The following is a 13,450-nucleotide window of genomic DNA, read 5'->3' on the forward strand; positions in this document are numbered from 1 at the left end:
GCTAAGTTGCTTCAGTCGTGTCTAACTCTTCGCGACCCTATGGACTGTAGCCCGGCAGGCTTCTCTGTCCATGAGATTCTTCAGGCAAGAATACTAGAGTGGGTTGCTATGCCGTCCCTCCAGGGGGATCTTGCCAACTCAGGGATCAAACCTGAGTTTCTTACGTCTCCTGCACTGGCAGGCAGGTTCTTTACCACTAGCGCCACCTGGGAAGCTGTTTCCTTCAGGCAAATCAATATCAACCTCCCAGGAAGCATGATACTATTTTCTTTCAGTACCCCTTGTCGGCGAGATAGTCTGAGTTTTGCAACAACTAGGACTTGAAAATTCGGATTCAGGTATCAGTTAGGCTTATGGGGAGGAGGTAGGAAGGGAGATTGAATTTCTTAGCCACTTATCCACTTAGTCAGTACCTGACCGTCACATCAGTCTGCAGAAGATCTCCAGGGGTTCCAACAGTACTCCCCGTCTCTGTGGTTGGTATGACTGGGACCAAATGGGGAGATGGGAAGTTGGAGTCCAGAAGTTCCTGCCTTCACAGGGTCCTAGATGTTGTTAAAAAACAGCACACTGAAAGTGTTAAACTTGTCTGCACACACTTTTGGCTGGTTCATGTTTCAAGGTGTATTTTTATTTACAAAGTGAGCTGATGTATAACATGATGCAGTTACAAACATATTTGGTATCTCTATTTTCATGGAAAAGTATATAAATATATTACAGGAAGTTCTAGATAGTAAACATTAGAAACTGATATAGTAAACGTTTGCTACCTTTTTTCTTCTATGCCAATATTACTGTCATTTAAAGCTTAAATACTGGCTTCAAGTATCCCCTATAAAATAGCTCTAGTTTTTAAAAAAATACTGGAAAATAATTTTGCTATAAACAAGATTGGTGCGTGAAAAAAAGACTCGATATGTCTATAATCAAATGCTGCCTTAATCATCCCTAAGATCTGCATTATTCAGTTAGTGTTAAAAAAATCTCTGATACTTATCACAGGTTGAAGCAGCTGTAAAAATACAGCATGTCACCATTATTTACTGTTATTAAGAACGCCCCTCTAAGGTAGAGGAGAATAAGCATAATGAGGTTTTATGGACTTGCTGTCCTGTGACCTTTAAGTAGAGAGCAAAGAAATGGACAGACATCCAGAAGGCTGTTCTTCTCATGTCATTTCAGAGGCTGGGGCTGCTCTTTTTGCTCTTCTTCAGCTTGAAGACGTGTCAGGACATAAAGGATGACTTGATAGCAGAAGATATATTGATCCTAGAGAAAAAAAGAGAAAAAAAAAAAAAGGAGACAGGGAGAGCAGACTTTAGCTGTATAGTGTGAATATATGATATACAGCTTCACCACTGTTGGAAGTGATGTTTGAGTAATTCTGAAAATATGGAAAAAGTTGTGTTATAAGTTGAAAGTAAAAGCAGGATACAGAATTGTGCAGTGTCATGAAAATGACAAGAAACAGAAACCCAACTGACAAAATGTGGAAGGAAGAAGCCTTGGGGGTGGGTGGGAGAGTGCTAACTGAAGTGGTCTCTGATGGGTGGGTGACCTCTATTTTTTGTGCTTTGGTGATACTGACGGTCCTCTGGTTTCTAACCCTGCACCCTCCTTCCCAAACTGCGTCTTGTTTTAGCACAGCAGCCGGAGTGGTCCTTTAAGATGGGAGTTAGCTCATGCCATTCCATACTGACAATCCTGTGATGGCTCCATCTCTCTCAGACAGAAGCCCCAAGCTCTGGCCCCATCACCTCCTCTCACACCTCCCCTCCTGCTCCCTCTGCCTCAGCTACACGGGTTGTGACTCCTCTTGAACACAAAGACACACTCCTGTCGTGGACCTCCTCGAAGGTGGTTCTGTCTGCCTGAAGGGTTCTTTCTCCCAGACATCCACATGACCACCTGCTTCACGTCCTTCACATCTTTGCTCAAGGGGTTGCATCCTCAGTGGTACCCTCTATGTAAATATCACCCAACCTGCCACAACTCATCCTCTACTCCACTCTTTTTCCTTCTAAAGCACTTACCACTTTCAAAGATCTTACAACTTACATCATAACTGAGTATAGTTAATGGGTTTATTATCTGCCTTGCTCATCACCATCCACTAGAAGATCTTTTATTCTGGCAGAAGATCTTTGTTATTCATCTTATTCACTGACATGCTCCAAACACCTAGAAGAGTGCCTGGCATATAGTAGGCACTTAATAAATATCTGCTGAACAATTGAACTTCCTGGATCTAAAGAACTATTTTTTTTATATGTTTTCTTTACCTAAAAAAAAAAAAAAGACTATGAATCAGCTTAATATTTAGGAGACTTAATTTGAATTTAAAAGGTAGATGAAAGGTGACAAGTTTTAATTTTAAAAATAGTAAACTTTTATATTCTTTGGGGGGTAGAGAAATATAAATTAATAGATATATGAACACAGCTTCCACATCAGACAAAAAAAAAAGAGGAAAGAGAGAGGAAGACCAGATGTATAGTGTGAATATATACTGATATATATAGCTTCACCACTATTGGAAGTGATGTTTGAGCAATTTTGAAAATATGGAAAAATTGTTATAGGGTTGAATGTAAGACACGGAATACAGAATTGTGCAATGTATTCCACTCTCAATATAAACAAAAAGGATAGTGGAACTATGCAGAGCGGACAGACACTCTAAGTCATGTAGTCCCTGGGAAGGACCCATGTCTGTAGGTCAGTGGGTGATACAACCTATCTTTTGACTTCAGGTAAGAGAAATGAAAATGACCAAAGCAGAGAATAAACGAACTCTTTTCCAAGCTAAGAACTCCAGACCCTCTTTCTGCCTTCAAGTCAATGTTGCTGAATCTATTCCCTCTCAGGAAAAATCTGTAGCAAAAATATTACCTTCTCTCTCTTTTTTAGGTTGGAATTGTGGAAGAAATGCCACTAATTACATGCTATTTTGTTCCACCTCAAATTATTGCCCCCAATATGCCATCCTATTCTCTGTAATCTATTCACTGTTGGTATTGCACTTTCTTATTTTTTAAACTAAAAGGCAACATTGAAAAAGGACAGCCCTAGAAATACTTTCACAAAAATCTTCATCAGAAGGTACGAGCCGACACTCACCTCTGTCTGAACCATTCCGTGTCTCTGTAGTCTCATGCAGCGCACTAAATCAGAGATGTCAAACTGCCAAAGGAAACAGTGTCTGTATGTTATATAAAAATGATAGCTGACTTTGAACCCCAAAGATTCACCAAGGAGTGGCTTTTACAGATTTCTTCACCCCAATCTCCTTTCCCTTCTATCAGTCTTGAGAAACTCTTCCAGACAAAGTAAAAAAGTTGGTGAACTGACTTTGCTATCATTTGATAATTTTATTTACGATCTTTCTAAGAATTAGGAAGTTTATTCTATTAGAAAATCCCCAATAGGAATTCTCTTCCCTTTGGAATGACTAATTTCTAGTGTCTCCATTAACTATTTTTCCTATATTTTGCCGCTCAGAATACTTCCTGATCTTTTTATATTCCCATGGGAGAAATAGACTATTTTGTTTTGTCCTACTTAAATCATCATGAGAGTGTGAAGAGCAAGATAGTACAGTTCTTGGCAAATTCTTTAAGAGATAATGGTTAGTTACATATTATGTATAGTAAGATATTATAACATTTTAAGTATTATTTATACTAATTTAGGTTTTAAGTAAGATTATACTCATATTAACTTTGCTTATTTAGTAGTAATTTGAAAAATCAGGAGTAATTATTTATAGATAGATAATTTAGTATCAATTTGTATAAAAAATATGTGTTTCCCACCTATAGGTAACAATAACAAAATAATATAAATTTTTTCATTTCAAAGATATACTTTTAGTGCTTCAATATTTCTGTCCCTAAAAGTGTGATAACAACAATGACTATCTTACCCAAGTCTAAAGACTATACAGAGTAAAAATGCAATGCCACATAAGGGGCTTTAAACACATGGTTAAAAAAACCCCAGTAAAACAAATATAAGTTGGAGTATTCTTTTCTTCTTGATTATGCCCTATGAAGTTTTGACAGTTTACTAAAATGCAATTCTCTGTAGTAAGAAAACTGTCATTCATACAAACTAATAAATAAAATATTCTGAGATCACAATACATTATTAAAAAAAAAATTAGATTCCATTGCTATTTCTGTCAGATGCTTGTTCAGCCTTGTAGCCTGTACTCACTTCAAGATCTTGACTGATTAATCCTAGAACCACATCTATGCATATCAGGGTCCCTGAACGTCCAATGCCCGCGCTGCAGTGTGTGATGATTGGGCCCGATCTGTGAACGTGTCTCATGTAGGAGATGAAAGTCAGCAAGTCATCTGGCTGGGAAGGTGTATCGTGGTCTGGCCAGGCAGTGAAATTCAGATGAGAAATATGTCGTATCTCTCCTGTCTGAAATTGTACAACAGAATAAGTAGATAAACGTGTACTATGTCATTCACATATAGCTAATTCTTCTTATTTTGTCCTTTTAAATTTTGCCTTGTCCATTGGATTAGACCCAAGTAAAAATGAAGAGACAAAGAGACTCCATCAGACAACACATGGATGACCTTTATAAAGGAGGTTACTAAATTGCTGTATGGCAGAAACCCATACAACACTGTAAAGCAATTATCCTCCAATGAAAAATTAAAAAGGTTACTAGATCCATGCTTTAAATATTGGTAAAAACTACTTTTTAGAAACCCCGAAAGCAAATTATGTTTTGTTATGAATAACAACCTTTCTTAAAAAAAAAAAGATCCCTTTTCAAATTCACTCAGGTAAAAGCCACAGTCATTGCAGGGGGTTTTACAGGGGCTTAAAAGTCCTACAGATGTGGTCCGGCCCCACAATGTCCCCGTGATGGTGTCTTTCTCACAGCACCAACATCAGTATCTTCTCATTAGAAATTACTTTCCATGAGGTCAGCGATTTCCTTTGGTTGTATGATTAACTTCTGAATCCCTAGATTCTATAACAAAGTCTAAGCTCTATAAACATGTGTTGATTAAATAAGTCATTTAAGAAATATCGAACAATTGTGCTAGCCTCCTGGAGTGGAAGCCTGGCGTGCTGCAGTCCATGGAGTCGCAGAGTTGGACACGACTGAGCGACTGAACTGAACTGGAGTGGATAGTGATTCCCTTCTCCAGGGGATTTTCCCGACCCAGGGATCGAACCTGGGTCTCCCACACTGCAGGCAGGTTCTTTACCATCTGAGGCACCAGGGAAGCCCCCAAGTAATGGGTAGGCTGGTGTAAATGAATACAGAGGTATAATCTTTGTAAAGTCACAAATTAGAAATCATGAAGGAAATTCTCAGGTTCTGTTTACATGCCACCAACAACACTGAGTCAATAAACTTTGTTTCTATGAAACTAAAATTATTCTTTAACAAAGTTAAAACTCCAGTAGGAAACACATTACTCAAACCAAGTTAGCATTACTGGGTGGAGGAAGGAAAAAATGTGGGGGTGTGTGGAGGTGAAGAAACAGTAGAAGCTTAACTTCAGGTATAACCGTTTATCTAATTCAAGATAATTTGTTCAGTGCTTAGGTGGAGCAATCAGAATTACCTGATTAACAAACATTTATGCTACAATTGTTGCTATATTAAAATATGTTGTCTTTGTAGGGGATTATTTTCTATGTGGAGATTTTTTAAAAAACGTTTTATTAAGCCTACTTAGAGGTTTGACCTTTAAAAAAAAAAGAGTTTCTAGCACATAGTTTTTGAGCTGTTCTGTGCTATCACACCAAGCAAAGGATGATGGTTGATTCTATAAAAGTCCTGCATTCCCATTTTCATTTTAATACAGTATATACTGGAGGAAGGGCTTCCCTGGTGGTTCAGTGGTAAAGAATCCACCTGCCAGTGCAGGGCATGTGAGTTTGATCCCTAGGTTAGGAAGATCCCCTGGAGAAGGAAATGGCAACCCTCTGCAGTATTCCTGCCTGGGAAATCCCACAGATAGAGGAGTATGGCGGGCTACAGTCCAGGGGATTGCAAAAGAGTTGGACATGAGTCACTAAACAACATACTGGAGGAAACTGGCAGAATTCATGATGAGGGTCACATTAAAGTTTCTATTAGATTAAAAATAATAGGTGGAATTAGTTCTACTGAAATAGGACTCCAATCATTAGCTTTTATTCCGAGAAAGACACTGCTGTAATCATGGAAAGATTGAATCCACGCACCTGAATGTCTTCCAGGGTCATTGCCCTTACTACGAAGCCCTTCAGCTGCTGCACTCTCACAAGAGCCAGCCGAAGTCTGTCGCTGACCATGGTCGATTTGCCTAGGATGTTGGGCCAATAGCGCTGGCATTTGATTTTTTCCCCTTCTACTTCTTGGGTCATCATGGCTATCACTGTGGAGTTTTGTTCCCAAATCATCTGCCAGAAATCTCCAACGGTTGTGGGGAGAGGTCCTTGGCACGCAATGTAGACAAACTCTTCTCTCCCTACTGGTATCTTGATGAAGCTGGCATTGATATATCCGCCTTCATCTCCAAGAGGCACTCTGGTAGCGTCATCTGTGAATTTCCCATCACAATACACAGTCATCTATATCATGCATTTTTAAACAAGAGCCTCATAGACTAGGTGAGTCAAAGATTATGAGACTCTCCTCAAAACCATAGATAAAATCACAAACATATTTTAATAAAGGCATGTTTTCAAGGTGTAGTACAATGAAATCATTTTGTACAATTCCCTCATGTTGCAGGTATATTTAAGATGTAACTCAGTGAGTTTCCCCCCAAGCTGGGAAACTACTAAAGTACTTATTACAAATATGATTGGCACAATTAATGCTTGCTTATCTAATTATATTCCTTTAAGTAAGCAGCCAAAATAATAAGCCAATGCTATAAATAAAAAGGTAGGTCACTTCATTCTACAGGCATTGTAATTTCATACAGTCAAAATATAAATTTTCAAAGCAGGCTCCCCAGTGAAAAATATATATAAGCCATCTTTTTTTTTTTTAATTTATTTTTTATTGAAGGATAACTGCTTTACAGAATTTTGCTGTTTTCTGTCAAATCTCAACATGAAGCAGCCACAGGTATACATTATATCCCTTCCCTTTCGGCACTCCCTCCCATCTCCTTCCCCATCCCACCCCCTAGGTTGATACAGAGCCCCTATTTGAGTTTCCTGAGCCATAGAGCAAATTCCCATTGGCTGTCTATTTTACATATGGTAATGGTAGTTTCCATGTTACTCTTTCTATACATCTCACCCTCTCCTCCCCTCTCCCCACATCCATAAGTCTATTCTCTATGTCTGTTTCTCCATTGTTTCCCTGTAAATAAATTCTTCAGTATCATTTTTCTAGATTCCATATATATGTTAGAATACAGTATTTATCTTTCTCTTTCTGACTCACTTCACTCTGTATAATAGGTTCTAGGTTCATCCACCTCATTAGAACTGACTCAAATGAGTTCCTTTTTATGGCTGAGTTACATTCCATTAAAAATATGGAATGCTTCACGAATTTGCGTGTCATCCTTGTACAGGGGCCATGCTAATTTTCTCTGTATCATTCCAATTTTAGTATATGTACTGCCAAAGTGAGCACTATATAAGCCATCTTATCCAAGAGAATTAATTTGTACATACAAAATACTTATACATTGCAAGTAATTTCTATTTCAAATATTCATAAATTTAACTGGTTATTTCTGTGATTGCCAAATTATGACATTTAGTAAGATTTCAAAATCCTCTGTCAGTTACCCTTCTATTACTTGACTTCTGTTTCTTGTTCCACAGAAACAAATGCACTCAGTAATTCTTGATTTATGACTTATCCCATTCTACTTTGAGATACTAGTCTGGCCATTTTTTTATTTGCCTGAAATAATCATCATGTACTTTATGTCAAACCATGATCTATTCCATTTTTATTTTATTTATTCCATTTAAAAAAATCTTGTCCAAGGACTTCCTTGGTGGCCCAATGGTTAGGGATCTGCCTGCCAAGGCAGGGGACACGGGTTCGATCCCTGGTTCGGGAAGATCCCACATGCTGTGGAGCAACTGAGCCTGCGCCACAGCTACTGAGCCCGAGTGCCCTAGAACCCGTGCTCCACAACAAGAGAAGTCACCACACACTCTGCAACCACAGAGTAGCCCCCGCTTGCCTAACTCGAGAAAGCCCGTGCATAGCAACAGAGACCCAGTGCAGTCAAAAGTAAATAAACAAACAAAATCTTGTCTAAGATTCAATCCTTTTTAAAATCAATTTTATTGAAATGCATTTGATTTATATGAAATTCAATTCTTAAAAGGAGGTTTTTCTAAATGAATTTTGTATCTTCTACCCTGATTGAAAAAATTCAATTGTGTTATTTTTATTGCATGTTTGTCATTATTGGTTCTGTTATTTATCTTTGAAGTTATGACTTCTTGGCAAAGATAAGGTCAATGTGTCATGTGATATAATGTGCCAATATATGTAAATATGACTCATGATTATTATAAGAAGTTGCTAGATATTAGCTTTTTAGTTATATACACATATTCATACATATTTTTAAAAAGTCACATGTTGCTTGGTGAAATGGGATGGGTAAAAAGGATCGACAGTTTTCCCATGTGGTATCTGAAAGAATTCAAAGGACAATGCAACTTGGTGGTACCAGCGGCCACATGCACATACACAACTGTTATGGACCACAGACATTTCTCTGTGCTCAAAATGTGGAATGTATAGCTCTGACTATGACACATGAACTAAGAAATTGCTTATCCAGAAGCCATTTAATATTTTTAGAAAGACCTTAAAAATTCATGAATGTCTTAGGATACATTTAAGATTCCCCTAAGCAATTTTCAGAATACATAGAAACTTTTAAAAGAGTTCACACTATGTATATAAATTTATTTGTTACTGATGTAAATCTCTGGATGTATGTCTGTGTGTGTGTGCACACTTAGGTGAGTGATAAACTAGCACGTAAGTTTTAAACTGGTTTAAATTATATTAAACATACATTTGATTTGAAACCAAATTGGAACTTACAGGGCAGTATATTTTTATATCGGTTCTTCCTTCTGTTTTCCTTTGTCTGTCCAATTAGACATTGATCCAAAGGTTTTAATTCTTGAAGATTCTGTTAAGCAAAAATAGAAATTAAATTTGTTGCCATAAACAGTAATTCATTGTAATGACTGCAAATGCTTTAAATGCACAGGCAGCAAAACTGATTATTAATTAGGGCAAACTTTGTTTAGAAATAGTTATGTCCTGTTAATACAAATCAGCCTAAAATCTCAATACTAAATCAATAAACTGTTGCAAATGATGCATCACATCTATAGTATATTAACTATGAAGTTTAGTGGATGGTTAGAATTTATACTTGGCTTTTTAAAAAAACTCTTCATCTTAACATAAGAGGATATTCTTCAAGGAGATTTATCAAGCTCCAAAATGTCTAAAGAGGTTCCTTTAAATTATTCTATTAGGATTCTAATCAGAAAAATTAATTTACTGCTAGAATTGAATGGCAACCTACTCCAATATTCTTGCCTGGAAAATCCCACGGACAGAGGAGCCTGGAAGGGTTACAGTCCATGGGGTCACAAAGAGTCAGACACGACTGAGTGACTGAGCACACTAGAAATGACAAGATGGTGCTTTTATAGTTGGAGGTTGTAAAGAAGTAGACATTTTCAAATTTTTCAGAATTCCTCTTAACCTTGCATAAAACTTCATCTGAGAAAGAACCATTGTCAGAAGCTCCTTACCTCCAGCTCCTTAGATGGGATTCCTTGATCGAGTAAACCCCGCAACATTCGAATGACTGACTTCAGCTTGGCACCAGTGTATTTCCCGGAGGGAAGCACTTTGACGATGGGGAGTGTGGTGAGTTCCTCATTTGTCAGAAAGGGATGCTCTAAAAAGAAGACACCAGTTAATTAAAAAAAATTCCCCCAGAACTGACTTAGCCATAAGAGAACTAATTTGAACTTATCCTTACCTCATCTGGTTTTTACAAAAGTGAGAGTATTGGAATTAATAAGGCAATAGAATTAACAGGTAGGCAGATATCTACAATCAACCAAGGGAAATCCTGGTCATAGCAAGATCCTGGTACCTAACTTTCAAGGGAACTCCTTGCTGAATGTTCAGAGTTCTTAAGGGCTCTTGACTCTCAATTACTTAAAAGTTTCTAAAGGAGTTTAAATTGTTTCTGTTTCTCTGGATTCAAATGGCACCATTTACTTGATAAAAATGTATTTAGTCCTGTTTTTACTTTGCGTTTAAATTGGCTTCCAAGCACATGGAGGAAAAATGAAGAAGGGATGCTTCAGAAATTCCTTACAAGGGAACACTGCCCTGGAAACACTGATTTCTCCTCTCTCTACCCACCCGTGGTACTCGGTGCCACTATCTCTGGCATTTGATAGTTTTCTCCATGCAAATGAAATCCTTAGGGTCTTTAGAAGTTTATCAAACAAGTGATATCTGTGTCTAAGGAAGTGGTGTGTGTCTAATTTAGTATCTGCACTGTCTATGGAAATTGCTGATAACAGAAGACAACTGTTATCTGGGAAAAAATGTAGGAGAGACTTCTTGCTATAGTCTGCACAAGTGTAGCTTTAATTACATCAATCAGTTGATAGGAGGATTTTGATGATGCAGCTACTATGCAAGCAGCAGTAATTCCAGGCACTGCAGGGGGATACTAAAGGCGCTTACCGTCTGTCTGGGGTGAAGCTGTGAATACAAAATTCAATCATACGAAATAACTGTGAACTTTTACAGGACTGAGTGTGAATGCAACAGGAGCTCAAAGGCTGGAGGGATGAACCTGGGCTACAGGATTTGAGCATTTCCTTTGATACCAACAATCTACCTAAATCAAAAAAGTATTAATTCAATTTCTTTAGTTTCTTTCAACAATGACTTCAAATTATAAAACCATGTTGTTTCATTATATTAGTACAACATTTCCTTACGTGAGAAAAGAGAAATTTAACACTGGATGGAACTTCATTTCTCTGATAGCTCAGATTAAAACAAAGAGGCAGTAATAGTGAGGACAGACCAATTGATTTTTGCTCTTAAAAATTTTCCTGTCTTTGAGCTGTTCTTCCTACTTTGATGTAAATAAAATGTGCTCCTTGACTCCTTATTCCAAGATGGCAAAATTTTGTTTTTGTTTCTGTGTGTCTATACATGTATTTACATGTTTTATTCCAAGCCACTGCAAAAACTCTGGCCATATAAATGCATGTTGATGTTTGTGTATGTGATTTAACTTTATGTATAGAACCTAATAATGCAGACCTATGGTGAAATAACATATCTATATATTCCAAAAACATTTTCAAACACATTTTTTCTATTGTTTTTGATTAAAAGCTGCTAATAAATTTCTTGCCTTTATTGGAATCTTCGTGGTCTGTTGTTTCTATTGGCAACTCCTCACTTCCCCATGTTATTTCATCATCCTCAGTCTTCTTTTCTTCTGACTTTTGAATTAAACTATGACAAAAAACCACATTTATAATATTTTCTTCAGTTCTCTCACCAAAATAAATTTAAATACTATGTCCTTGAACCACACATTTCCACCACAGTTATTACTGTATTTAATAATTTTAATAATTAAAAATAATCTGTTTTTAATCTATTTAAAAATGGATTATATGGTTAAAAAAATCCTCAAATCCATAATTGCTAAAATTTATAGGTAGATATGAATTAAACTGAGGTACAGGTTTTTTCTTTCTTCAGCTAAGACAGCAAAAGAGATGATTTTATTGTACAGATTACATTCAGCCACAACTGAGAAGAGAATTAGTCCATAATATCACAGGTCCAGGGCAAAGGACCAAAAGGGACCACTTTGATATGAGCAAGGTGGGTCTCTCAAAGGTGGTCAAGGCAATCAGAACGGCTATAGATGTCCCAGATCCACTGAGACAAGTTCTAGACGGTCGGCAGGCAGTCCAACAATCTGTACCAGCATCCCTGGCCCCTGGCTCCCCTTGTTTCTGTGGCTCCCAGGGGTGCACAAGTTTACCTGGACCTCTGCCTCACCTTTCTTCTTTTGTTTTTCAGCCTGCCCATTTGCTTCTCCCTTCACTTCACACTCATGGCACAGAGGTTTCTCAAAAGATGGTGCTAAGGCTGACAGCCAGATTGTTTAATATAGTTTACATTTTGTCCTTAAATAAACCCCAAGTCTTTGGTTGAAGGAGTCCTCTTGGGGATGGAGAGGGGATGGTTTGTTTCCACCCTTCATTGTGTACCAGTGATTACAATTATGTAAATAAAATGATTCTTTAATTACAGAAGTCCCAATTGATGGACAATCTTTTGCTACAAAAGGATGCTAAGTGGACACTCCTGTATGTGCTGCTGTTTAGTCACTAAGTCCTGTCCAACTCTTTTAGCCCGCCAGACTCATGGGGTTTCCCAGGCAAGAATACTAGAGTGGGTTGCCATTTCCTCCTCCAGGGGATCTTCCCAACTGAAGGATCGAATCTCCATCTCCTTCTTGAAAGGCGGATTCTTTACCACTGGGCCACCAGGGAAGTCCTCAGCATAAAGATACTGTGTGTGTGTATGGATGCATGTGCTCAGTCACGTCTGACTCTTTGTGACCCCATGGACTATAGCCCACTAGGGCTACAGTCCTGTATTTAGGTATTCACTTAATGTAATAAAATTCAGCACAAGTTCTCATTATTCTAGGGGTACACAGCAGAAGCCATCTCCTCGGTAAAATAGGTGGCTAGAAAAGAGAAGCTATGTAGAACAGTGTTTAGTGATAAGGTGAGATGACAAAGGATAACACAAAGGCCAGAATACATTTTTTCACTTTCTGATGCTCAGGGGGAACAAAGCAGAATACATTTGTCTGATGGCACTGTATATACCATTTAGGCAGGACATGTACTAATGCTCCTGAAACATCATAACAGGACAGCAACTATGCTGCTTTTATAGTGGACGCTTTCCTCTCCTCTGGCTAATTGTAAGTCACAATTAACATATAATTTGCAAGCTCTGCATCCATGAGGTCTCTCTGGTCTTCCAGTAAGTTCATGTTGTCTGGAAGGATATGTTTTGCAGCTCCTCCCATCAGGATCCTCCCTTTTTTCTCATTCTTTTGAACAGTTGCTTAGTATTTCATTGTATGAGTACATCCTAATTTATTCTGTGTTTACTATGGCTTTTTACTACTATAAACAATGTTGCAATGAATATTCTTACAGGGACCAATTCTTAGAAATAAAATTGCTAGGCTGAAGGGAATGTATCAATACCACAGTTCTTTGAACACATGACACTTATCATTATAAGACACACTATTACTTAGTTTACATTAAGAAAGAAATAATATCAATGACTATAATTTTATAACCCTTCATGATTTCAGAGATG

General features: G+C 37.6%; 1 protein-coding gene and 1 non-coding gene across 35 annotated transcripts in view; both read right to left on the reverse strand.

Annotated features, from left to right (window-relative positions):
* Positions 1-599: 599 nt before the first annotated feature.
* The window catches only part of PTPN13 (protein tyrosine phosphatase non-receptor type 13), a 209,702-nt gene continuing 196,851 nt past the window's right edge, over positions 600-13,450 (reverse strand). For 33 of the 34 annotated variants that reach the window (XM_081581525.1, XM_081581496.1, XM_081581480.1 and 30 more), the window contains 7 exons: positions 11,439-11,542; positions 9,799-9,947; positions 9,071-9,161; positions 6,232-6,569; positions 4,222-4,437; positions 3,124-3,186; positions 600-1,272 (listed from right to left, as the gene is read on the reverse strand). In XM_081581525.1, coding sequence (XP_081437651.1) covers positions 1,177-1,272; positions 3,124-3,186; positions 4,222-4,437; positions 6,232-6,569; positions 9,071-9,161; positions 9,799-9,947; positions 11,439-11,542 — 1,057 coding nt within the window. In that variant the 3' untranslated portion in view covers positions 600-1,176. Of the gene's footprint in view, positions 1,273-3,123; positions 3,187-4,221; positions 4,438-6,227; positions 6,570-9,070; positions 9,162-9,798; positions 9,948-11,438; positions 11,543-13,450 lie in introns of all 34 variants that reach the window. The other variant, XM_081581412.1, reaches the window with a different exon arrangement.
* LOC145521559 (U6 spliceosomal RNA) lies at positions 7,518-7,624 on the reverse strand. The gene has a single exon (XR_014065487.1). It is a non-coding gene; the product is annotated as a U6 spliceosomal RNA (small nuclear RNA).

Source organism: Giraffa tippelskirchi, chromosome 1 (genome assembly GCF_054371585.1).
Source record: "Giraffa tippelskirchi isolate mGirTip1 chromosome 1, T2T-mGirTip1v1.2.pri, whole genome shotgun sequence".
Lineage (NCBI taxonomy): Eukaryota > Metazoa > Chordata > Mammalia > Artiodactyla > Giraffidae > Giraffa > Giraffa tippelskirchi.